This window comes from Phyllobates terribilis, unplaced genomic scaffold, assembly GCF_046119375.1.
Source record: "Phyllobates terribilis strain yellow unplaced genomic scaffold, ASM4611937v1 Scaffold_2__4_contigs__length_985480577, whole genome shotgun sequence".
NCBI lineage: Eukaryota > Metazoa > Chordata > Amphibia > Anura > Dendrobatidae > Phyllobates > Phyllobates terribilis.
Window position 1 is genome coordinate 26,305,587 of NW_027362762.1, and position 27,241 is coordinate 26,332,827.

Consider the following 27,241-nt stretch of genomic DNA (forward strand, 5'->3'; position numbering starts at 1 on the left):
CACCAGGCGGAAAGGCAGCATTTCTGTAGCCAACAGCTTGCAGATGGTGAAATTCAACCTCTTAGCTTTGTCATGGCTAGGACGAAATGGTCTTTTACTTGTCCACATCTGAGGGACCGAGGGCTGGCTGTTGTGCTTAGACGGGGTTCAGTAGGGTGTCCCCGGCAAACTGCCGGTCTGTGAGGAAGATGCAGACAGAAAAGTTAGGTTGTCTTGATCCAAAGGTGGTGCTCTCGATGGCGGAGAGCGCTCAACACCAGCTGGTGTTTCCACTTCCAAATGAAATGATGACCTGCCAATCACACTGGCTGTTGCGGGTAAAGAGGTGGCAGGTCTGCATCCAAAAACATGTGTGACTGCTGTCCCCCCAGTCACAGAGGATGAAGAGGCCGCGGATGCACAAGATGGGGCAGACGGTTGTTGGCCCGGCCCGCTAGGCCGCATTGTAGCACAGTGAGCTTCCCACTGCAACTTATGCTTTATATCCATGTGACGGTTCATGCATGAAGTACTCAAACTATGGATATTTTGGCCTCTACTTAGCTTTTGGTGACAAATATTACAGATAACACGAGTTGGGTCATCCTTATCGATCTGAAAAAATGCCCAGGCTATGCAAGGCTTAGAGCCCATGCGACCAGAAGAGCCACTACGACTTGTGGTCAGAGGCAGAGTTGTGTTTGAGGATGCAGTTGTTGATGTGCTTCCAGTACTCAGTCTCCGTCCAGGAAGGCGCAACCTAACCTCGTCATCAATAGCATCTGTGACGCCCAGCTGCGCTTGGTATCACAGATCCTAGAAGAGTGCATTGATGGAATCCTCCACAAGAGCCCCCCATAAACATTCACACATCTCCACCTTCCACCTCAGACCAACAGAGGGAGCCCGTTAGGGATATAAATAGGGAAGGTGGAGCTAGGCAGTTCAGTTCCTCTGAAGAGTTCCTGCAGTAGTGAAGCCTAAGAGAGGTCAGTCTGCAGTGGAGCTCCGTCTAGTCTAGAGAACTCAGTTAATAGTTCACCAGTGGAGCACGAGGCTACTGCTAGCCCAGTTAGAGCTTAAGGTATGCCGGCGCCATAAGATCGGTGAAGCGCGACAAGCTGCCGTTAGTGTGTATAGCCTAGTGAGGGCCCGAGTAGGCAAAAGGCGAGTGGAGAGTTAGTACATAGGGGGCAGAGGAGCTTAACCAGCTCACCCCGAAGCATTTACCGGACACCGGATCCGAGCTTACCAGGATCTCTATGACCCAGTAAGGCATAACCGGAATCCCTGGAGAACTATAAGTCCCAGGATCGCTAAGGTGCTGATACGTAACAGAGCCAGGAGACGCTTAGGCCCCGCATACTGGGAGCGTGAACTCCAAGACAAGGCCCTACCACAAGGTCAGCCAGCGCAGGACAGAGACAAAGTTAGGCCTAGCTCCAGGCAGGTCAGAAACTTACTACGCAGAGGCAAGAAACAGGAGGCCCTACACCCGCTCATTGGGGAGGATCCTGATGTGCACCCTTCACCCTACAGTGCTCCGGGATGTGCCTGAATTTCCACCAGTAAAAGGTACTGAAGTGACTACCGAGTCCGTTCCCGTTCTTGCTCTGACCCAGCTGGGTCTCACCTGTCCTGCATTCCCCATGCATACGCTTTTCTGAGGCCTAGCTCCACCTGTGGGGAGCTATACCATCGAGCTGCCTTATCACCGGCCTCAGTGGACTGCTGCAGCGCTGGTGCTTCTCACCAGATACCACAGGTGGCGTCACAAACTCTTATAAAATTAACAATTATCCACCCTTTTAAAGAGTGACCCCAGGGTACGGGCTCGGGAGCTGACCACCGCGACATCCCCAAGGCCAGGCAAAAGCCCGGGTACGGAGTCACCCCATCCCCTGGGCTAGTCACATCCTCCTCCACATCCTCTGCTGACCTCATCGACTGGCTGACTGTGGGTTGACAGTAAGTGGGATCTCCGACCTCATCATCATCACCCTGTGCGTTATCACACCCGTCGTCCTCAGAGCCAACCTCTTCCTGCCCTGACTGAAAAGTCAAGTTGTCGCTCCAATCAGGTATTTGAGTCTCATCATCGTCTTCATCATTGTCTCCACCAACAGGAGTTACAGTTTGGGAACGAGGGTCTACATTATGCTCAGAACCTTCTTCATCTGGTCCTGGATCCGACTCATAAAGATTCTGGGCATCAGTGCAGATCATTTCCTCGTCTGGATTAACAGAAGCTCTGGAGCAGACCTCCGTTTCCCAGGCTATAGTATGAGTAAACAGCTGTGCAGACTCAACCATCTGTGTTACCCCATACTCAGACGGGCAGCTGGAGATTTGGGAGCTGTGAGGAAGCAAGTGCGATTGGGATGACACCTCTGAGGACTGGAGTATTTGTGATGTTGAAGTTGAGGTGGAGGAGAGCCCACTTGAAGGAGCACTTGATATCCGTTGAAGCACCTGCTGTTTTTGTGCCTCAATTTGTAGCGATAGGCGTGTCCGTAAGAAAGAGATCATATCACATTGTCCACGAAAAGAAGTAGACATCTTAGTTTGGCTGGAAGATGGTCTTTCTTCAGCAGATGTTACTCCCCCCCCACCGCGGGGGGGCTCGACCCACCAGCGGACAGGCACCAGTATTGGGAAAGGGGGGCTGGCCGTCAGGGTCCACCGCGGCTCTGGCACAAACCCGGCGACACGGAGGTCGCACGTGCAGGAAATGACTGGCCGTGTCGGCTTCACACTCCAGCGTAGTCCCTCTTCCCACTCGCGCCCATAACCTCAAAGGGATGCGCAAGCGGCTTTTCTTCCCAGGGCTGTTCCCCGCCCAGCAGGAACGTGGGGGAGCTCAGGTCGGCCTTCCACTGTACTCCCTTACCTCCCTCGCCCTCTTTCCTTCTTCCGTTCTCCATCTAACCCCTCGGCTCTGTGGTGTCCGCTCTCCCTCCAGCTCTCTCCTTCTCACAGGTGGACTACCACGTGTATTCACACTGTGGTGAATCTTTTGGGCCCAGGCATAAGAAGTTGTTGAGGTAATGGATAATATGTGCCCCCTTAGAAACGTCCATGACCACCCATTCGAGGAAGCAACTAAACGCCTCAAATAGTGAGCAGGATCTGGAGCACCCCATGGGCAAACAGCGATCTATATAGTATGCTCCTTCCCAGAAGCAGCCCAATAGGTGGACACTATTCGGAGGCACAGCTAGTAAGTAACCGGAACGCCGCATCAATGTCTGTTTTGGCCATTAGGGTGCCCCTTCCCAACTTCTTGATCTGCCTGATTGCCTTGTCAAAGGATGTACAGTATATACTACTGTACTTGGTTCCGCGTCGATGTTGTCGTTTACGGACCTGCCCCTTGGATATGACAAATGGTGGATTAGTCCGAATGTATTGGGTTCCGTTTTTGGCACAACTCACAACGGGGATACCACTATGTCTTGTAAGGAAAGTGTTCTGAATGGAACCGCCATTCTACTTAAAGATATTTCTTTTTTTAATTTTCTTGTCACGACGTCTGGGTGTTGGTAGGCTGATTTTAGATTTTTACTCCAGCCTTTCTTGATTTTAGAAGAGCATGACATGCCTATATCTGTGTCTCCCCCTCCTTTTACTCCTCCACCTCTTTTCTTTTCGCATGACTATATGTATTTGTCACTTTTCCATGTGTTAGTTGTGTCTTCTGAGCAGTTTTTCAGCTTTTGGACACCTTTGAAGGTGTTTTCTATGTGTTTCTATGTGTTTTTGTTTGCCTGCCATTGGTTTTAACAGTGTTCGAAGGTTAGGGTTAGGGTTCGGCGAACATACAGGTGTTCGACGAACCGAACCGAACTCGAACACTACGGGGGTGGCTCAACACTATTTGCAAGGAGGTACGCAATGGTTGCCTAGAACCCATGGAGACATTTGGAGTTTCCAGGAGGGACCCACCGGTTGCCTGGCCCCATGGAAACTCTCGGAGAGGCCAGGGTGGGACCCTTGGGTCTCTTGGCCTTGTACCTCGATGGACTGCTAGCTTCCTAAGCTTGCTGCTACCTCCTTTCTGTGGGGGCGGGTACACCAGAAGTGGGAGACCACTGGTTGAGGTAGTCGGCCCTGGAAGTCTCCAAAGTCGCAGCTGTTCAATCCCAGGTGGGCGGGAAGGAAGGGTGAGACTGTGTAATGTTGTACCATCTTGGGTATTTGCTGGGACTGTTCTATGTGTTTATTGTCAGCTTTGTGGTTCAATAAAGTATTTCCACACTGTTTTGCCATCACCCTGTGTTGTCTGAGTAGCCTTATGCCCACAGAAGACCCCAGGTCTTCACAGGTGGGTTTCTCCATGATGTCTAAAAATAATCACTGCTTGCATACCATTACTCTTATTACTGGGGCCCACAGTGACATGACTGGAGTGAAGCATATGGTCCAGCATGGCCGGCCAGAATGGGAATCAGCTGTACAAGCTAGTTGCAGACAACACCATCCCAAGTCTAGGACATGGACACAAACAGACACAATGGACTCACCTGCGAGTCGGATGAGAAGATGTATGCAGCCAATGGCTTTTCTCTATCATTTATAAAGTTAATTGCTTCATCAAATCCAGAAACTATGAAGACAGGAAGAATTGGGCCAAAGATCTCTTCTTGCATAACTGGGTCTGATTCCTTGACATCTACAAGGATGGTGGGGGCTGCAAAACAAAAGAGTGCAGAGTCAATGAGGTTTACAACAAGCTTGCACTATGAAGAGGAGAAGATTAAATTCCAGGCCAATTGTTGACAAGAGAGTCCACCACAATCATCTGAGCCAAGCATGCACATCCAGAAAACCGTAACCCTCTGTAATCACAGGACCTATGGTCTTACAAGGTGTGACTACACAGCATTTATTCTTAATTATGCCAGGTGTATTTTCCAGTAGTCAAGAGACATAGGTCATTATTCATATGAGCCTGAATGATGACTCTTGAATTGATGTTTAACCTTGGGAGACCAGGATGCAGGGTAACAGAACAATTGATGTTTGCTAAAATGTTGATTACACATTGAATAAGTCTATAAAATATGCAGATTGATTGAATACTTGAACAATGAGAGTTGACCTCATCCCACCTTCCCTCTGACCTGTGGATGATGGCCTGAAGGACAGATGTGGGTTTAAAAAGGGACCTCTATCCTTCCATAGAGAGACTCTCTACAGAAAAGCAGCCAGGGAATGATGGCTCCAACATACCGATTTGACACTCTACAGGACGCCAGCTTAACCCCTTAACAACCTAGGGATTTTCCGTTTTTGCATTTTCGTTTTTTGCTCCCCTTGTTCCCAGAGCCATAGCGTTTTTATTTTTTGGTCAATATGGCCGTGTGAGGGCTTATTTTTTGTGGGATGAGTTGTACTTTTAAATGCCATTACTATTTTTACCATATCGTGTACTGGAAAACCGGAAAAAAATTCCAAGTGTGGTGAAATTGCATAAAAAATGTAATTCCACAGTCTTTCTTTTTCTTTTTTCTTTCCACGTTCACTATATGCTAAAACTGCCCTGCCATCATTATTCTCCAGGTCATTACGAGTTCGTAGACACCAAACATTTATTGCAATGTTGCGACGACCAAAAAAATGTAATTCTGGCGTTTAGAATTTTTTTCTCGTTACGCCGTTTACCGATTGGATTAATTCTTTTTTATATTGATAGATCGGGCAATTCTGAAAGCGGCGATACCAAATATGTGTATGTGGGGTTTATTTTTTATTATTTTATTTTGAATTGGGCAAAGGGAAGTGATTTAAACTTTTATATATTTTTTAATTTTTTTAATAATTTTTAAAAACATTTTTTTACACTTTTTGCTTGCTTCTATACTCTCCATAGGAGACTAGAAGCAGCAACTGTCTGATCGCCTCTGCTACATAGAGGTGATGAGCAGATCACCTCTATGTAGTAGAAATGCTCCTGTACTATGAGCGCCGACCACTAGGTGGCACTCATAGCGATCAGTACATGACAACCACTGGGGTCTGCTGCAGACCCCGGGTTGCCATGCCCACCCATCAGTGACCTGCGATCACGTGATGGGATCACCGATGGGCGGGGTAAGTGACCCGCTTCTGGCGCGGCGCTATTAAATGCCGCTGTCAGAGATTGACAGTGGCATTTAACTGGTTATCAGCCGCGGGTGGATCGCGATTCCACCTGCAGCTGTTGTGGGCACATGTTAGCTGTAAGAATCAGCTGACGTGCTCGGTTCAGTGCGGGCTCAGCGCCGGAGCCCGTGCTGAACCGGGGGTGATGGCATGGGGCGTACTAATACGTCCCAGGCCAATAAGGGGTTAAGAGACCACGGCCCCGGCTTGAGGGATACAGATCAGCTCCATTTACCATTACCGAACCCATGGAGATGTTTGGAGAAGCCAGGTTAGGACCATAAGGTCACCTGGCCCCATGGACACGTATAGAGAAGCCAGTTGGGGACCATCCGGTCACCTGGCCCCTTGAAGATGTTTGGAGAAGCCAGGCTGAGACAATCAGGTCACCTGGCCACGCACCTCAATGGACTGTAACCTTCCAAAGCATGTCGTTACCTCGTCTCTGTGGATACCTGACAAAAGCGGGGTGCCACTGGTGGGGTTAGTCGGCCCTGGAAGCCCCGAAGTTGCAGGTGCTCTAATCCCTGTGAGCCAGCGGAAGGGTAAGACTATGATTTGCACCATCTTGTGTATTTGCTGGGACTGTTCTATATGTTATTGTCTGTTAGTGGCTCAATAAAATATTGCCACGCTGTTTTAACCTCACCCTGTGTTGTCTGAGTAGTATTCTGCCCATGGGAAAGGAGTGCGGGCGTTCTGTGGGATAAGCCCTGGTCCATGCGGTCTTTCTAAAGACAGCCGGGCCAGCAGACGAGAGCACCCACTGACCCTCGTGTCTCCACATAAGGTTGGTAAAAGAAATGGTCACCCACTTCCTTGTTCCTAAATTTTTGACAAACAATGGGGAGCAGCATATTACTCTCCTGTCACAGCTCAGGTACCGGACCTTGTTTCCTTACCTTATGGCTCCCTTTGTGCTAGTTCCTGCCATATTACTGTGGTAACCCATCAAAAGGCTTTGAGAGATGATGTCAAAGATGTTTATGGCTGACTCAAACAGCCTTTCTCTTAGCAGCCATGTGCTGTCTGAGTATTGAGTGTTGTCAGTAGAGCCATTTGCTTACCGGGAGTGGTCTTCCACTTAGCTTAAGCTCCAGCCTAATTGTCTGCTACTGCCGACTGTCATTCAACTACAAATGTTTATTTCGAAGCACAGTTCAGCTTACCCATGTATAGGTAGTCCTCACCTATCTCACAAGTCAAGTTTAGAATTACCAATTGTTCTCGGCACTGATCACACTTCAGTCACTGTACTCAAGGTAACGCATCACAGCTAGCTTGTTTCCAGTTTGCCTATATATTTTTGCTAATTATGTGTGAACCTCACTGCTGCAAGTAAGAATAAGTTGTCAATACTTTCCTGCTATCCTAATGTTAAAAATTCCCTTGGCACAAGTTCTTGTTTGTACATATCTGTGCTATAAACCATAACTCTGCTAGCAAGTTACCAGATAGTGTATTACTCCTGTGTGTAACACAATCATGAATCAGTTGCCTATAAATTACTGCCTGACTGCTATTAACCATTAGGCAGATACTATTTATGGACTGTGAATACATCTACTCTTCCCGTGTGTAGACCTGACCTGTTGCTTCTTGCTCCATTTGTCTGCCATACTGCATGCTCTGCTGTTGTGGTTCTCACTGCGCCACATGCCGCCCAGCAAAACCAACTGCTCCTTCACCTGTAGCCTGCGCTGCTCACCTAGATCTACGGCTTAGAGAATCCACCTCCTTAGGTGAGACCCTCAACACAGCTAAATGAGCGACAGCTTCACCCTAATAATAATGTAATAATAATTTTTATTTCTACAGCGCCAACATACTCGGCAGCACTTTGCATCACAGAGGAGACTTGTACAGACAATAAAGACATTACAGAGTAACACATACCTCAGATTCCAAAAGGAGTGAGGGTCCGGCTCACAAGCTTACACCCAACCTAATGCAACAATCCATCCAAATTCTGCCCCTACCAGCTTGCCCCTTACACCCATGACCATTTCCATGCTGGAGTTGCAGGGTCCTAACCTGATTGACCTCCTTTCCTCAGATTCTTCTGTTTCTTCCATCTCCTAGTCTTTACTTCATATTGAAGATGCAGCTAGGTCTTCCTTCACATAGGGCATGGACCTCGCCATTTATCTATATACCCTGGGCGAGGCAAAGTGGCTAGTTGGTACCCACCTGAAACCCATCTCACAGGGCACATGCCCCAGTAACAGTACTAGGAGCGATCCTACCTCAAGACCATCCACAGACCGATTCTGGGGTGCAGATATCACACACAGGGGTGTAGCTGGGAGGGTAAAGGGAATATGCCCTGTGTGGCCAGTGTCAAGGCCCATCACATAGTCACTTTATTTTGACCAGGGCTTTTAGTTACAGGGCTAGCGGCAGCCAATAAAGTTTTGCCTTTAGTAAAAGAAAGCTGTAGATAGGGCAGAGTGAGATGTATCGGTCAGGCAATGCTCCCTGGGAGTGCCACCTAATGGAGCTAGCCAGCCAATGATAGGTGGCACTAGAGAGCAGAAAGGCTAATATGGCTCCAATCTGATCGGCTCTGATCACACAGATTATTCAGATTCTCACCAATATATTTTTCAGATTCGTCGGTTTGTCCGCCTGTCACAATCTTCCCACAAGTCAGTAGAGCTGATACTCGCTTAAAATGCCGGTTACTGATAATCCGACCCAGGTCAGGGGACTGTTTAGGGTCTTCCCCATAAAATTCATGAATGGTGGTCTTCAGGGCACTCAGCAGCTTCTCCTTGATGTTGTCAGAGCACAGAATATAATCTGGAGCCAGGCACGTCTGACCAGCATTAAAAAACTTCGCCCATGCGATGCGTCGCGCTGCGTTCTTCAGGTCACATTCATCATGGACATAACATGGATTCTTCCCACCAAGCTCCAGGGTCACCGGCGTCAGATGTTTGGCTGCAGCTGTCATTATAATCCTTCCCACATTAGGGTTCCCTGCAAAGAAGGAAGCAGAGGAGACATGGACAACCTGAATGTCCCTGGAAATCAGGAGCCAAGATGAGAAGACAGAAAAATAACCATATATTCGTAAGGTACATTGTGAAAAACCACTCTAAGCAAAGTGAGGTCCCAAAAATAGGACGCAAACCTTTTCCTGGGATACTGGGAGAGGTGTTTGTTTGGTGATGCGGGGGCACAGGCCGCCGACTACGTGCAGTGTTGGCTGCGATGTATTGATGATCTTTTTATTATTTGGCACGGTACTGCTTATGAACTGGAGCAATTCATGGACCTACTTAATGATAATCCCTTTAATATCAAACTGACCTTTCAATATAGTGTGAAAAAAAATGATTTTTTGGATATCTCTCTTGAGATAGATGAACGGGGATATATTCAAACTGACGTCTACCATAAGTCTATGTCGGTGAATGCACTATTACATGCTGATTCTGCACACAATGCCTCTATGATCAGGGCTGTCCCAGTTGGACAATTCCTCAGGATGAAGCGGATATGCTCCTCTGAGGCGAGATTTGAGGATCAGGCCATAGACCTTACCCGGCGCTTTGCAGAGAGAGGCTATAGCAAGCGATGTGTGAAACAAGGGTATAGGAGAGCAAGGGTTATCCCACGTAACAAGTTGTTGAGTTCTACAACAAAATCAAAGGAAAACTTTGGACCACCGAGATTCATTTCCACTTATAACCAGGACTGGTCGCTCATGAGAACTATTTTGCAACGGCATTGGCCGGTTTTACTTACTGAACCTTCTTTGGCTCCCCATAGCTCGACATCCCCTCTTATGACCTCCAGAAGATGTAAAAATCTTAAAGATATCTTAGTCAAAAGTCATTATGTTCTGCCTAAGCCTAATCCATTTGGGTGAAGGGGACCAATAAATGGGTGCTTTCCGTGCGGTCACTGTGTGGCATGCACCAATGTCTCTCGCAGTTTTGAGTTCTCTAATTCCTCTGGAATTCGCCACTATAAAATCAATGAATATATTTCACGTGGGACTTCAAATGTTGTATATTATGCAACTTGTGGTTGTGGAAAAATATACGCTGGATTGACATCTAGAGAATTGCGGGTGAGGATTAGAGAGCATGTGAGAGACATTGGTGCAGCAAGGACAGTGGCCGATGTTTCTTTACTAAAAACTATCCCACGCCATTTCAGGCAATATCATGATAGCAGCCCCAAAACCTTTATGGTGGGGGGAATAGAAGTCATCCATGGTGGTATTCGAGGAGGCAATATAAAAAAACTTCTAGCTCAAAGAGAGGCTAAATGGATAGTAGAACTGGGAACTGAGATTCCCACTGGCCTCAATGAAATGTTAAGTTTCGTCCCGTTTCTGTGAACATATAGTAACCCTTTGGTATTTTTAATCCAATTTTAATTCACATTTTTATTTTTCTAATGTCTCTTGTCTCTTTTATATTTCTTTTTTCTTCCATAGCTATATTAATGATCATGCGGTATGAACCAACATCACCTTTCAACTTATGAACTTCCACCATTTGGATTGGAGCTAATAATGTTATCAATATGAATGTATATTGGGTGTTATTCATAAACATATATATGGGTTACTGTTACAAACTTTTCCTAAATGGTGTGCGCGTGCATGCTGCGCTGTCTGAAGCCGCGGCATATCTCTGGAGCCTGCGTGTTGTCTGGGAGCCATGGTAACTTACCCTGGTCTTCCTGACATGCGCGGTCTGCCTTGATGGCTGTGGGCAGTGCGGCTAACGCGCATGGCGCAGTGCGCATGCGCCGACATACCATGGCATGATTGGTCCATCGCGACCATGTGACCGCAGGTCCTGAACGCATTTAAACATGCATGGAAGGTCCTTTTCTGTATTCCCCCAGCTGTTAAATACACCACGCGAAACGCGCGTTGGGGATTTTTTTCTTGTTGGGCTGCCACTTTTAAGCAATGGGTAAGAGTGCAATACTGTGATCCAATTAATGTCTTCATGGGTTTATGTCCTGATACGACTGCTATATTACTTTGCATAAATAATGAATGTATCTATGGACTTTGACTGTCGCATGTAGCACCTAAACAACCATCCCACTTGGGAGTAAGCACTGCTGCACTTTTCTCCATTGTGAGTTTCACTTCTTATGACTATTAATCTGAATATGTTTATACATGCTGCCCAACTTTGGTGCCGGGTTGTTCCTTGTCATATGTATTTTGTCCTAAGTGTTCAATAAAATATTTGTTATAAAATTATTGCCAACAAACTCCTGTTTTTTCATGGTAGCATATATGTGAACACAGGATTATGGGGGAACAGAGGCCCCGAGAAGAGGCAAGAAGGCACACAAAGAAGGGAGATGGTTCTTCTTACATTTCACATCTTATGGATTTACCTGTGAAGAAAATATAATCAAACTTGTTCTCCAGAAGACGAGATGTGTCATCGACCCCACCACAGACCACCGCAAAACAGTCCTGCCACAAAGAGAAAGAGGACGTGAGACATCCGCACAGCACAAATCATTGGGGTCATCTGAGAAGGATGCGCTCCCTGCTCTCAGCACCCCCAGAATCCAGAGACGCCTCTGCTCATAGTGTGAGTGGGTGTCAGCACCTGGTGTTACTACGTGTCCATGGGGTCAGAACATGGTGTCGGTATGTGATCATGGCAGTTTGTGTGTCCATGGGGTCAGTAAGTTGTCATGGTGGCAGTACAGGGTGTCAATATGTGACGATGTTGTCAGTACGTGGCCATGGTGTCAATATATGGCAATGTTAACAGTATGTGTCATTAGTAAGTGGTCATGTTGTCAGTATGCGTGTCAGCGCGTGGCCATTATGTCAGTATGCGAGTCAGTGCGTGGCCATTACGTCAGTATGCGTGTCAGCGCGTGGCCATTATGTCAGTATGCGTGTCAGCGCGTGGCTGTTACGTCAGTATGCGTGTCAGCGCGTGGTCCTTACGTCAGTATGGGTGTCAGCGTGTGGCCGTTAGGTCAGTATGCGTGTCAGCGCGTGGCTGTTACGTCAGTATGAGTGTCAGCGCGTGGCGGCTACGTCAGTATGGGTGTCAGCGCGTCGCCGTCACGTCAGTATGCGTGTCAGCGCGTGGCCGCTACGTCAGTATGCGTGTCAGCGCGTGGCCGTTACGTCAGTATGGGTCTCAGCGCGTGGCCGTTACGTCAGTATGCGTGTCAGCGCGTGGCCGATACGTCAGTATGGGTGTCAGCGCGTGGCCGTTACGTCAGTATGGGTGTCAGAGCGTGGCCGTTACGTCAGTATGGGTGTCAGAGCGTGGCCGTTACGTCAGTATGGGTGTCAGCGCGTGGCCGTTACGTCAGTATGGGTGTCAGAGCGTGGCCGTTACGTCAGTATGGGTGTCAGCGCGTGTCCATGCCGTCAGTATGCGTGTCAGCGCGTGGCCATGTCGTCAGTATGCGTGTCCGCGCGTGGCCATGCCGTCAGTATGCGTGTCAGCGCGTGTCCATGCCGTCAGTATGCGTGTCAGCGCGTGGCCATGTCGTCAGTATGCGTGTCAGCGCGTGGCCATGTCGTCAGTATGCGTGTCAGCGCGTGGCCATGTCGTCAGTATGCGTGTCAGCGCGTGGCCGTTACGTCAGTATGCGTGTCAGAGCGTGGCCGTTACGTCAGTATGCGTGTCAGCGCGTGGCCGTTACGTCAGTATGCGTGTCACAGCGTGGCCGTTACGTCAGTATGAGTGTCAGCGCGTGGCCCTTACGTCAGTATGGGTGTCAGCGCGTGGCCCTTACGTCAGTATGGGTGTCAGCGCGTGGCCGTTACGTCAGTATGCGTGTCAGCGCGTGGCCGTTATGTCAGTATGCGTGTCAGCGCGTGGCCATGACGTCAGTATGCGTGTCAGCGCGTGGCCATTTCGTCAGTATGCGTGTCAGCGCGTGGCCAAGTCATCAGTATGCGTGTCAGCGCATGGCCAAGTCGTCAGTATGCGTGTCAGCGCGTGGCCGTTACGTCAGTATGCGTGTCAGCGCGTGGCCGTTACGTCAGTATGCGTGTCAGCGCGTGGCCGTAACGTCAGTATGCGTGTCAGCGCGTGGCCATGTCGTCAGTATGCGTGTCAGCGCGTGGCCGTTACGTCAGTATGCGTGTCAGCGCGTGGCCGTTACGTCAGTATGCGTGTCGGCGCGTGGCCGTTACGTCAGTATGCGTGTCAGCGCGTGGCCATGTCGTCAGTATGCGTGTCCGCGCATGGCCGTTACGTCAGTATGCGTGTCAGCGCGTGGCCGTTACGTCAGTATGCGTGTCAGAGCGTGGCCGTTACGTCAGTATGCGTGTCAGCGCGTGGCCGTTACGTCAGTATGCGTGTCACAGCGTGGCCATTACGTCAGTATGCGTGTCAGCGCGTGGCCCTTACGTCAGTATGGGTGTCAGCGCGTGGCCCTTACGTTAGTATGCGTGTCAGCGCGTGGCCGTTACGTCAGTTTGGGTGTCAGCGCGTGGCCGTTACGTCAGTATGGGTGTCAGCGCGTGGCCGCTATGTCAGTATTCGTGTCAGCGCGTGGCCGTTACGTCAGTATGCATGTCAGCGCGTGGCCTTTACGTCAGTATTCGTGTCAGCGCGTGGCCGTTACGTCAGTATGCGTGTCAGCGCGTGGCCTTTACGTCAGTATGCATGTCAGCGCGTGGCCTTTACGTCAGTATGGGTGTCAGCGCGTGGCCGTTACGTCAGTATGCGTGTCAGCGCATGGCCGTTACGTCAGTATGGGTGTCAGCGCGTGGCGGCTACGTCAGTATGGGTGTCAGCGCGTGGCCGTCACGTCAGTATGCGTGTCAGCGCGTGGCCGTTACGTCAGTATGGGTCTCAGCGCGTGGCCGTTACGTCAGTATGGGTGTCAGCGCGTGGCCGATACGTCAGTATGGGTGTCAGCGCGTGGCCGTTACGTCAGTATGGGTGTCAGAGTGTGGCCGTTACGTCAGTATGGGTGTCAGCGCGTGGCCGTTACGTCAGTATGGGTGTCAGCGCGTGGCCGTTACGTCAGTATGGGTGTCAGAGCGTGGCCGTTACGTCAGTATGGGTGTCAGCGCGTGGCGGTTGCGTCAGTATGGGTGTCAGCGCGTGGCCGTTACGTCATTGTGCGTGTCAGCGCGTGGCCGTTACGTCAGTGTGCGTGTCAGCGCGTGGCCGTTACGTCAGTGTGCGTGTCAGCGCGTGGCCGTTACGTCAGTGTGCGTGTCAGCGCGTGGCCGTTACGTCAGTATGGGTGTCAGCGCGTGACCATTGCGGAAGTATGGGTGTCAGCGCGTGGCCGTTACGTCAGTATGCGTGTCAGCGCGTGGCCGTTATGTCAGTATGAGTGCCAGCGCGTGGCCGTTACGTCAGTATGCGTGTCAGCGCATCGCTATAACGTCAGTATGAGTGTCAACACGTGGCGATTACGTCAGTATGCGTGTCAGCGCGTGGCCCTTACGTTAGTATGCGTGTCAGCGCGTGGCCGTTACGTCAGTTTGGGTGTCAGCGCGTGGCCGTTACGTCAGTATGGGTGTCAGCGCGTGGCCGCTATGTCAGTATTCGTGTCAGCGCGTGGCCGTTACGTCAGTATGCATGTCAGCGCGTGGCCTTTACGTCAGTATTCGTGTCAGCGCGTGGCCGTTACGTCAGTATGCGTGTCAGCGCGTGGCCTTTACGTCAGTATGCATGTCAGCGCGTGGCCTTTACGTCAGTATGGGTGTCAGCGCGTGGCCGTTACGTCAGTATGCGTGTCAGCGCGTGGCCGTTACGTCAGTATGGGTGTCAGCGCGTGGCGGCTACGTCAGTATGGGTGTCAGCGCGTGGCCGTCACGTCAGTATGCGTGTCAGCGCGTGGCCGTTACGTCAGTATGGGTCTCAGCGCGTGGCCGTTACGTCAGTATGGGTGTCAGCGCGTGGCCGATACGTCAGTATGGGTGTCAGCGCGTGGCCGTTACGTCAGTATGGGTGTCAGAGTGTGGCCGTTACGTCAGTATGGGTGTCAGCGCGTGGCCGTTACGTCAGTATGGGTGTCAGCGCGTGGCCGTTACGTCAGTATGGGTGTCAGAGCGTGGCCGTTACGTCAGTATGGGTGTCAGCGCGTGGCGGTTGCGTCAGTATGGGTGTCAGCGCGTGGCCGTTACGTCATTGTGCGTGTCAGCGCGTGGCCGTTACGTCAGTGTGCGTGTCAGCGCGTGGCCGTTACGTCAGTGTGCGTGTCAGCGCGTGGCCGTTACGTCAGTGTGCGTGTCAGCGCGTGGCCGTTACGTCAGTATGGGTGTCAGCGCGTGACCATTGCGGAAGTATGGGTGTCAGCGCGTGGCCGTTACGTCAGTATGCGTGTCAGCGCGTGGCCGTTATGTCAGTATGAGTGCCAGCGCGTGGCCGTTACGTCAGTATGCGTGTCAGCGCATCGCTATAACGTCAGTATGAGTGTCAACACGTGGCGATTACGTCAGTATGCGTGTCAGCGCGTGGCCGTAACGTCAGTATGCGTGTCAGCGCGTGGCCGTTACGTCAGTATGCGTGTCAGCGCGTGGCCGTTACGTCAGTATGCGTGTCAGCGCGTGGCCGTTATGTCAGTATGCGTGTCCGCGCGTGGCCATGTCATCAGTATGCGTGTCCGCGCGTGGCCATGTCGTCAGTATGCTTGTCCGCGCGTGGCCGTTACGTCAGTATGCGTGTCAGCGCGTGGCCGTTACGTCATTATGCGTGTCAGCGCGTGGCCGTTACGTCAGTATGCGTGTCAGCGCGTGGCCCTTACGTCAGTATGGGTGTCAGCACGTGGCCGTTACGTCAGTATGGGTGTCAGAGCGTGGCAATCACGTCAGTATGGGTGTCAGCGCGTGGCGGTTGCGTCAGTATGGGTGTCAGCGCGTGGCCGTTACGTTAGTGTGCGTGTCAGCGCGTGGCTTTTACGTCAGTGTGCGTGTCAGCGCGTGGCCGTTGCGTCAGTATTCGTGTCAGCGCTTGGCCGTTAGTAAGTATGCGTGTCAGCGCGTGGCCGTTACGTCAGTATGGGTGTCAGCGCGTGGCCGTTACGTCAGTATGGGTGTCAGCGCGTGGCCGCTACGTCAGTATGGGTGTCAGCGCGTGGCCGCTACGTCAGTATGGGTGTCAGCGCGTGGCCGCTACGTCAGTATGGGTGTCAGCACGTGGCCGTTACGTCAGTATGGGTGTCAGAGCGTGGCAATCACGTCAGTATGGGTGTCAGCGCGTGGCGGTTGCATCAGTATGGGTGTCAGCGCGTGGCCGTTACGTTAGTGTGCGTGTCAGCGCGTGGCTTTTACGTCAGTGTGCGTGTCAGCGCGTGGCCGTTGCGTCAGTATTCGTGTCAGCGCTTGGCCGTTAGTAAGTATGCGTGTCAGCGCGTGGCCGTTACGTCAGTATGGGTGTCAGCGCGTGGCCGTTACGTCAGTATGGGTGTCAGCGCGTGGCCGCTACGTCAGTATGGGTGTCAGCGCGTGGCCGCTACGTCAGTATGGGTGTCAGCGCGTGGCCGCTACGTCAGTATGGGTGTCAGCGCGTGGCCGCTACGTCAGTATGGGTGTCAGAGCGTGGCAATCACGTCAGTATGGGTGTCAGCGCGTGGCCGTTGCGGTAGTATGGGTGTCAGCGCGTGGCCATTGCGTCAGTATTCGTGTCAGCGCGTGGCCGTTACGTCAGTATGCGTGTCAGCGCGTGGCCGTTACGTCAGTATGCGTGTCAGCGCGTGGCCGTTATGTCAGTATGAGTGCCAGTGCGTGGCCAGTGCGTGGCCGTTACGTCAGTATGCGTGTCAGCGCGTGGCCGTTATGTCAGTATGCGTGTCAGCGCATCGCTATAACGTCAGTATGAGTGTCAACACGTGGCGATTACGTCAGTATGCGTGTCAGCGCGTGGCCACTACGTCAGTATGCGTGTCAGCGCGTGGCCGTTACGTCAGTATGGGTCTCAGCGCGTGGCCGTTACGTCAGTATGCGTGTCAGCGCGTGGCCGTTACGTCAGTATGGGTGTCAGCGCGTGGCCGTTACGTCAGTATGGGTGTCAGCGCGTGGCGGTTGCGTCAGTATGGGTGTCAGCGCGTGGCCGTTACGTCATTGTGCGTGTCAGCGCGTGGCCTTTACGTCAGTGTGCGTGTCAGCGCGTGGCCGTTACGTCAGTGTGCGTGTCAGCGCGTGGCCGTTGCGTCAGTATTCGTGTCAGCGCTTGGCCGTTAGTCAGTATGCGTGTCAGCGCGTGGCCGTTACGTCAGTATGGGTGTCAGCGCGTGGCCGTTACGTCAGTATGGGTGTCAGAGCGTGGCCGTTACGTCAGTATGGGTGTCAGCGCGTGGCGGTTGCGTCAGTATGGGTGTCAGCGCGTGGCCGTTACGTCATTGTGCGTGTCAGCGCGTGGCCGTTACGTCAGTGTGCGTGTCAGCGCGTGGCCGTTACGTCAGTGTGCGTGTCAGCGCGTGGCCGTTACGTCAGTGTGCGTGTCAGCGCGTGGCCGTTACGTCAGTATGGGTGTCAGCGCGTGACCGTTGCGGAAGTATGGGTGTCAGCGCGTGGCCATTACGTCAGTATGCGTGTCAGCGCGTGGCCGTTATGTCAGTATGAGTGCCAGCGCGTGGCCAGCGCGTGGCCGTTACGTCAGTATGCGTGTCAGCGCATCGCTATAACGTCAGTATGAGTGTCAACACGTGGCGATTACGTCAGTATGCGTGTCAGCGCGTGGCCGTAACGTCAGTATGCGTGTCAGCGCGTGGCCGTTACGTCAGTATGCGTGTCAGCGCGTGGCCGTTACGTCAGTATGCGTGTCAGCGCGTGGCCGTTACGTCAGTATGCGTGTCAGCGCGTGGCCGTTATGTCAGTATGCGTGTCCGCGCGTGGCCATGTCGTCAGTATGCGTGTCCGCGCGTGGCCATGTCGTCAGTATGCGTGTCCGCGCGTGGCCATGTCGTCAGTATGCTTGTCCGCGCGTGGCCGTTACGTCAGTATGCGTGTCAGCGCGTGGCCGTTACGTCAGTATGCGTGTCAGAGCGTGGCCGTTACGTCATTATGCGTGTCAGCGCGTGGCCGTTACATCAGTATGCGTGTCACAGCGTGGCCATTACGTCAGTATGCGTGTCAGCGCGTGGCCCTTACGTCAGTATGGGTGTCAGCGCGTGGCTCTTACGTCAGTATGGGTGTCAGCGCGTGGCCCTTACGTCAGTATGCGTGTCAGCGCGTGGCCGTTACGTCAGTATGCGTGTCAGCGCATCGCTATAACGTCAGTATGAGTGTCAACACGTGGCGATTACGTCAGTATGCGTGTTAGCGCGTGGCCACTACGTCAGTATGCGTGTCAGCGCGTGGCCGTTACGTCAGTATGGGTCTCAGCGCGTGGCCGTTACGTCAGTATGCGTGTCAGCGAGTGGCCGTTACGTCAGTATGGGTGTCAGCGCCTGGCCGTTACGTCAGTATGGGTGTCAGCGCGTGGCCGTTACGTCAGTATGGGTGTCAGCGCGTGGCGGTTGCGTCAGTATGGGTGTCAGCGCGTGGCCTTTACGTCAGTGTGCGTGTCAGCGCGTGGCCGTTACGTCAGTGTGCGTGTCAGCGCGTGGCCGTTGCGTCAGTATTCGTGTCAGCGCTTGGCCGTTAGTAAGCATGCGTGTCAGCGCGTGGCCGTTACGTCAGTATGGGTGTCAGCGCGTGGCCGTTACGTCAGTATGGGTGTCAGCGCGTGGCCGCTACGTCAGTATGGGTGTCAGCGCGTGGCCGCTACGTCAGTATGGGTGTCAGCGCGTGGCCGCTACGTCAGTATGGGTGTCAGAGCGTGGCAATCACGTCAGTATGGGTGTCAGCGCGTGGCCGTTGCAGAAGTATGGGTGTCAGCGCGTGGCCATTGCGTCAGTATTCGTGTCAGCGCGTGGCCGTTACGTCAGTATGCGTGTCAGCGCGTGGCCGTTACGTCAGTATGCGTGTCAGCGCGTGGCCGCTATGTCAATATGAGTGCCAGCGCGTGGCCAGCGCGTGGCCGTTACGTCAGTATGCGTGTCAGCGCGTGGCCGTTATGTCAGTATGCGTGTCAGCGCATCGCTATAACGTCAGTATGAGTGTCAACACGTGGCGATTACGTCAGTATGCGTGTCAGCGCGTGGCCACTACGTCAGTATGCGTGTCAGCGCGTGGCCGTTACGTCAGTATGGGTCTCAGCGCGTGGCCGTTACGTCAGTATGCGTGTCAGCGCGTGGCCGTTACGTCAGTATGGGTGTCAGCGCGTGGCCGTTACGTCAGTATGGGTGTCAGCGCGTGGCCGTTACGTCAGTATGGGTGTCAGCGCGTGGCGGTTGCTTCAGTATGGGTGTCAGCGCGTGGCCGTTACGTCATTGTGCGTGTCAGCGCGTGGCCGTTACGTCAGTGTGCGTGTCAGCGCGTGGCCGTTGCGTCAGTATTCGTGTCAGCGCTTGGCCGTTAGTCAGTATGCGTGTCAGCGCGTGGCCGTTACGTCAGTATGGGTGTCAGCGCGTGGCCGTTACGTCAGTATGCGTGTCAGCGCATCGCTATAACGTCAGTATGAGTGTCAACACGTGGCGATTACGTCAGTATGCGTGTTAGCGCGTGGCCACTACATCAGTATGCGTGTCAGCGCGTGGCCGTTACGTCAGTATGGGTCTCAGCGCGTGGCCGTTACGTCAGTATGCGTGTCAGCGAGTGGCCGTTACGTCAGTATGGGTGTCAGCGCCTGGCCGTTACGTCAGTATGGGTGTCAGCGCGTGGCCGTTACGTCAGTATGGGTGTCAGCGCGTGGCGGTTGCGTCAGTATGGGTGTCAGCGCGTGGCCTTTACGTCAGTGTGCGTGTCAGCGCGTGGCCGTTACGTCAGTGTGCGTGTCAGCGCGTGGCCGTTGCGTCAGTATTCGTGTCAGCGCTTGGCCGTTAGTAAGCATGCGTGTCAGCGCGTGGCCGTTACGTCAGTATGGGTGTCAGCGCGTGGCCGTTACGTCAGTATGGGTGTCAGCGCGTGGCCGCTACGTCAGTATGGGTGTCAGCGCGTGGCCGCTACGTCAGTATGGGTGTCAGCGCGTGGCCGCTACGTCAGTATGGGTGTCAGAGCGTGGCAATCACGTCAGTATGGGTGTCAGCGCGTGGCCGTTGCGGAAGTATGGGTGTCAGCGCGTGGCCATTGCGTCAGTATTCGTGTCAGCGCGTGGCCGTTACGTCAGTATGCGTGTCAGCGCGTGGCCGTTACGTCAGTATGCGTGTCAGCGCGTGGCCGTTATGTCAGTATGAGTGCCAGCGCGTGGCCAGCGCGTGGCCGTTACGTCAGTATGCGTGTCAGCGCGTGGCCGTTATGTCAGTATGCGTGTCAGCGCATCGCTATAACGTCAGTATGAGTGTCAACACGTGGCGATTACGTCAGTATGCGTGTCAGCGCGTGGCCACTACGTCAGTATGCGTGTCAGCGCGTGGCCGTTACGTCAGTATGGGTCTCAGCGCGTGGCCGTTACGTCAGTATGCGTGTCAGCGCGTGGCCGTTACATCAGTATGGGTGTCAGCGCGTGGCCGTTACGTCAGTATGGGTGTCAGCGCGTGGCCGTTACGTCAGTATGGGTGTCAGCGCGTGGCGGTTGCTTCAGTATGGGTGTCAGCGCGTGGCCGTTACGTCATTGTGCGTGTCAGCGCGTGGCCTTTACGTCAGTGTGCGTGTCAGCGCGTGGCCGTTACGTCAGTGTGCGTGTCAGCGCGTGGCCGTTGCGTCAGTATTCGTGTCAGCGCTTGGCCGTTAGTCAGTATGCGTGTCAGCGTGTGGCCGTTACGTCAGTATGGGTGTCAGCGCGTGGCCGTTACGTCAGTATGGGTGTCAGCGCGTGGCCGCTACGTCAGTATGGGTGTCAGCGCGTGGCCGCTACGTCAGTATGGGTGTCAGAGCGTGGCAATCACGTCAGTATGGGTGTCAGCGCGTGGCCGTTGCGGAAGTATGGGTGTCAGCGCGTGGCCGTTGCGTCAGTATTCGTGTCAGCGCGTGGCCGTTACGTCAGTATGCGTGTCAGCGCATGGCCGTGACGTCAGTATGCGTGTCAGCGCGTGGCCGTGACGTCAGTATGCTTGTCAGCGTGTGACCATCACGTCAGTATGCGTGTCAGCACGTGGCCATTACGTCAGTATGCGTGTCAGCGCGTGGCTATTACGTCAGTATGCGTGTCAGCGCGTGGCCATTACGTCAGTATGCGTGTCAGCGCGTGGCCATTACGTCAGTATGAGTGTCAGCGCGTGGCCATTACGTCAGTATGAGTGTCAGCGCGTGGCCGTTATGTCAGTATGAGTGTCAGCGCGTGGCCATTACGTCAGTATGCGTGTCAGCGCGTGGCCATTACGTCAGTATGAGTGTCAGCGCGTGGCCATTACGTCAGTATGAGTGTCAGCGCGTGGCCGTTATGTCAGTATGAGTGTCAGCGCGTGGCCGTTACGTCAGTATGCGTGTCAGCGCGTGGCCGTTATGTCAGTATGCGTGTCAGCGCATCGCTATAACGTCAGTATGAGTGTCAACACGTGGCGATTACGTCAGTATGCGTGTCAGCGCGTGGCCACTACGTCAGTATGCGTGTCAGCGCGTGGCCGTTACGTCAGTATGGGTCTCAGCGCGTGGCCGTTACGTCAGTATGCGTGTCAGCGCGTGGCCGTTACGTCAGTATGGGTGTCAGCGCGTGGCCGTTACGTCAGTATGGGTGTCAGCGCGTGGCCGTTACATCAGTATGGGTGTCAGCGCGTGGCCGTTACGTCAGTATGGGTGTCAGCGCGTGGCGGTTGCGTCAGTATGGGTGTCAGCGCGTGGCCGTTACGTCATTGTGCGTGTCAGGGCGTGGCTATTACGTCAGTATGCGTGTCAGCGCGTGGCCGTTACGTCAGTATGCATGTCAGCGCGTGGCCATTACGTCAGTATGCGTGTCAGCACGTGGCCATTACGTCAGTATGCGTGTCAGCGCGTGGCTATTACGTCAGTATGCGTGTCAGCGCGTGGCCATTACGTCAGTATGCGTGTCAGCGCGTGGCCATTATGTAAGTATGCGTGTCAGCGCGTGGCCATTATGTAAGTATGCGTGTCAGCGCGTGGCCATTACGTCAGTATGAGTGTCAGCGCGTGGCCATTACGTCAGTATGCGTGTCAGCGCGTGGCCATTAAGTCAGTATGCATGTCAGCGCTTGGCCATTACGTCAGTATGCGAGTCAGCGCGTGGCCATTACGTCAGTATGCGTGTCAGCGCGTGGCCATTAAGTCAGTATGCGTGTCAGCGCGTGGCCATTACGTCAGTATGCGTGTCAGCGCGTGGCCATTACGTCAGTATAAGTGTCAGCGTGTGGCCATTATGTCAGTATGCGTGTCAGCGCGTGGCCATTAAGTCAGTATGCGTGTCAGCGCGTGGCCATTACGTCAGTATGCGTGTCAGTAAGGGCCATTACGTCAGTATAAGTGTCAGCGTGTGGCCATTACATCAGTATGAGTGTCAGTAAGGGCCATTACGTCAGTATGCGTGTCAGTAAGGGCCATTATGTCAGTATGCGTGTCAGCGCGTGGCCATTACGTCAGTATGGGTGTCAGCGTGTGGCCATTACATCAGTATGAGTGTCAGTAAGGGCCATTACGTCAGTATGCCTGTCAGTAAGTGCCATTATGTCAGTATGAGTGTCAGCGTGTGGCCATTATGTCAGTATGCGTGTCAGCGCGTGGCTATTACGTCAGTATGAGTGTCAGCGCGTGGCCATTATGTCGGTATGCGTGTCAGCGTGTGGCCATTATGTCAGTATGCGTGTCAACCCGTGGCCATTATGTTGGTATGCGTGTCAGCGCTTGGCCATTACGTCAGTATGAGTGTCAGTGCTTGTCCATTATGTCAGTATGCGTGTCAGCGCTTGGCCATTACGTCAGTATGAGTGTCAGTGCTTGTCCATTATGTCAGTATGCGTGTCAACCCGTGGCCATTATGTCGGTATGCGTGTCAACCCGTGGCCATTATGTTGGTATGCGTGTCAGCGTGTGGCCATTACGTCAGTATGAGTGTCAGTGCTTGTCCATTATGTCAGTATGCGTGTCAGCGCGTGGCTATTACGTCAGTATGCGTGTCAGCGCGTGGCTATTACGTCAGTATGCGTGTCAGCGCGTGGCTATTACGTCAGTATGCGTGTCAGCGCGTGGCTATTACGTCAGTATGCGTGTCAGTGCGTGGCCATTACGTCAGTATGAGTGTCAGTGCTTGTCCATTATGTCAGTATGCGTGTCAGCGTGTGGCCATTACGTCAGTATGAGTGTCAGTGCTTGTCCATTATGTCAGTATGCGTGTCAGCGTGTGGCCATTACGTCAGTATGAGTGTCAGTGCTTGTCCATTATGTCAGTATGAGTGTCAGCGCGTGGCTATTACGTCAGTATGCGTGTCAGTGCTTGTCCATTATGTCAGTATGCGTGTCAGCGTGTGGCCATTACGTCAGTATGCGTGTCAGTGCTTGTCCATTATGTCAGTATGAGTGTCAGCGCGTGGCTATTACGTCAGTATGAGTGTCAGTGCTTGTCCATTATGTCAGTATGAGTGTCAGCGCGTGGCTATTACGTCAGTATGCGTGTCAGCGCGTGGCCATTATGTCAATATGCGTGTCAGTGTGTGGCCATGTTGTCAGTACATGCTAACTTGTGTGTAGCATGCGGTGTGTATATGATGTGTATAGTGTGTGTATATGATTTACAGTGGGGGAATAAATATTTGATCCACGGCCGATTTTGCAGGTTTTCCACCTACACAGAATGGAGAGATCTGTAATTTTTTATTGTAGGTCACTTCACCTGTGAGAGACAGAATCTAATAAAATAATCCAGAGAATCCCATTGTAGGATTGTTACATAATAATTAGCACTTTATTGCATGAAATAAGTATTTGATACAATAGCAAAACAGAACGTAATATTTGGTGCAGAAATTATTGTTACAATTACAGAGGTCAGATGTTTCCTGTAGTTCTTGACCAGGTTTGCGCACACTGCAGCAGGGATTTTGGCCCACTCCTCCATACAGATCTTCTCCAGATCTTTCAGGTTTCAGCTCCCTCCAAAGATTTTCTATTGGCTTTCAGGTCTGGAGACCGGCTAGACCACTCCAGGACCTTGAAATGCTTCTTACGGAGCACTCCTTAGTTGCCCTGACTCTGTGTTTTGGGTCATTGTCTTGCTGGAAAACCCCACCATGACCCAGCTTCAATGTTCTTACTGAGGGAAGGAGGTTGTTGGCCAAAATCTCACGATACATAACCCCATCCATCATCCCTTCAATACGGTGCAGTCATCCTGTCCCCTTTGCAGAAAAGAACCCTCAAAGTATGATGTTTTCCCCCACCATGCTTCATAGTTGGAACGGTGTTCTCTGTGTTGTTCTCATCCTTCTTCCTCTAAATATAGGAGGTGGAGTCGATACCATAAAGTTGTATGTTGGCCTCATCTGACCACTTAACCTTCTCCTATGCCTCCTCTGGATCATGAAGATGGTCACTAGAGAACTTCAAATAGGCCTGGACATGTGCTGGCATGAGCAGGGAACCTTGTGTGGCCTGAATGATTTTAATCCATGACGACAGTGTTACTAATGGTAATGTTTGAGACTGTGGTCCCAGCTCTCTCCAGGTCATTGACCAGGTCCTCTCATGTAGTTTTGGGCTGATTCTTGACCTTTCTTAGAATCATCCTTACCCCACGAGGTGAGATCTTGCATGGAGCCTTAATAGAATCATAGAATCATAGAATGGTAGAGCTGGAAGGGACCTCCTGGGTCATCTGGTCCAACCCCCTGCTCAAAGCAGGATTCACTAGATCATCTCAGACAGATGTCTGTCCAGCCTCTGTTTGAAGACGTCCATTGAAGGGGAACTCACCACCTCTCGTGGCAGCCTGTTCCACTCATTAATCACCCTAACTGTCAAAAAGTTTTTTCTAATATCTAATCTGTGTCTCCTCCCATTTAGTTTCATCCCATTGCTTCTAGTCTTTCCTTGTGCAAATGAGAATAAAGATGATCCTTCTACAATGTGACAGCCCTTGACATATTTGTAGACAGCTATTAAGTCTCCTCTAAGTCTTCTTTTTTGCAAGCTAAACATTCCCAAATCCTGCAACCGTTCCTCATAGGACATGGTTTGCAGACCAGTCACCATTCTGGTCGCTCTTCTCTGAACTTGCTCCAGTTTGTCTATGTCTTTTTTAAAATGTGGTGCCCAAAACTGTACACAGTATTCCAGATGAGGTCTGACCAAAGAGGAGTAAAGACCGATAATGACTTCACGTGATCTAGACTGTATGCTTCTGTTAATACATCCCAGAATTGTATTTGCCTTTTTTGCTGCTGCATCACACTGTTGACTCATGTTCAGTCTATGATCTATTAGTATACCTAAGTCTTTTTCACATGTACTGTTGCTTAGCTCTATTCCTCCCATTCTGTATATGCTTTTTTTATTTTTATTGCCCAGATGTAGTACTTTGCATTTTTCCCTGTTAAAAACCATTCTGTTGGTTGCTGCCCACTGCTCCAGTTTATTTAGGTCTTTTTGAATCCTCTCTCTCTCTTCTCTAGTATTAGCTATCACTCCTAGCTTTGTGTCATCAGCAAATTTAATCAGTTTACCCTCAATTCCTTCATCTAAATCATTGATAAAGATGTTGAACAATACAGGTCCCAGGACGGAGCCCTGTGGTACCCCACTTGAGACATTCATCCAGCTGGATGTGAAGCCATTTACAACCACCCTTTGAGTCCGATCACTAAGCCAGTTTTGAATCCACCTAACAGTTGCCTGGTCCATTGCATACTTGGTCATTTTTTCAATAAGGATGGTGTGAGATACTTTGTCAAATGCTTTGCTGAAGTCAAGATATACTATATCTACAGCATTTCCCTGATCCACCCAGTCAGTGATTCTGTCATAGAAGGAAATTAAGTTAGTCTGACATGACTTGTTAGTTACAAACCCATGCTGACTCTGGTTAATCACTTCATTCTTATCCATGTACTTACATACATGTTGTTTAATAATTTGTTCAAAGATCTTTCCTGGTATAGAAGTCAGACTCACCGGCCTATAGTTCCCTGGGTCCACCTTCTTCCCCTTTTTGAAGATAGGAACAACATTTGCTCTTCTCCAGTCTTCTGGGACTTCTCCTGTTCTCCAAGAATTTTCAAAGATTATGGAGAGTGGTTCTAAAATTTCTTCTACGATCTCCTTCAGTACTCTGGGGTGTAATTCATCTGGACCTGGAGACTTGAACTCATTTATGTTAGCTAAATATTCCCTCACAATCTTTCTGTTTACAGATAACTTGGATTCCTCTATTCCTTTAAAAGGACAGTGAAGATCAGTTGATGTTACATTTTCTGTCTGAGAGAAAACAGATGCAAAATAGGAATTAAAAAGTTCGGCCTTCACAACATCCTCTCTTACCATTTCTCCATTTTCATCCTGTAAAAATCCTATAGCATCTTTGACTTTTCTTTTACTTTTGACATACCCCCAAAATCCTTTTTTATTGCTTTTGACATCTCTTGCAAGCCTTAATTCATTGTCAGCTTTAGCTAACCTGATACGTGCCCTGCAGGATCTGCAGACTGCATTATAATCTTCTTTAGATATGCCTCCCTCTTTCCATTTAATAAACATTTCTTTCTTTCTTTTTAGCATGTGTTTAAGTTCTGTGTTCATCCATCCTGGTTTCCTTAAATGCTTCCCATTCTTCCTACTTTCCGGGATTGTTAACGATTGTGCTTTGAGAATCTCATTTTTAAAAATTTCCCATCCTTCCTGGACATTTTTGTCCTTAAGGACATCCAGCCATTGGATCCCTCCTATTCTCTTTCTGAGTCTCTTAAAATCTGCCTTTCTAAAATCTAACCTTGAAGTTTGAGTCTTCACATGTCTTCCTCCTCTAGTTATCCAAAATTCTATAATAGCATGATCGCTGCCTCCTAGGGTCCCAGCCACCTTTACCTCCTCAACCATTTCCTCCCTGTTTATAAGGATTAGATCCAAAGTAGCAGATCCCCTTAGACCAAGGAAGATCGACAGTCATCTTGTGTTTCTTCTAATATCTAATCATTTCCTAATAATTAAACTAATAAAGAGTGGCGCTTGTAAACATACAAAAAAACAGCAGCGAATAGGACAAAAAAAACATAA

The 27,241-nt window shown here is 51.3% G+C and overlaps 1 protein-coding gene across 3 annotated transcripts in view; it reads right to left on the reverse strand.

The window, feature by feature from the left end:
- Positions 1-27,241, reverse strand: part of LOC141190376 (aldehyde dehydrogenase family 3 member B1-like) — a 320,040-nt gene that overhangs the window by 9,231 nt on the left and 283,568 nt on the right. For all 3 annotated transcript variants that reach the window (XM_073661221.1, XM_073661219.1, XM_073661220.1), the window contains 3 exons: positions 11,503-11,584; positions 8,719-9,105; positions 4,503-4,669 (listed from right to left, as the gene is read on the reverse strand). In XM_073661221.1, coding sequence (XP_073517322.1) covers positions 4,503-4,669; positions 8,719-9,105; positions 11,503-11,584 — 636 coding nt within the window. The remainder of the gene's footprint in view (positions 1-4,502; positions 4,670-8,718; positions 9,106-11,502; positions 11,585-27,241) is intronic.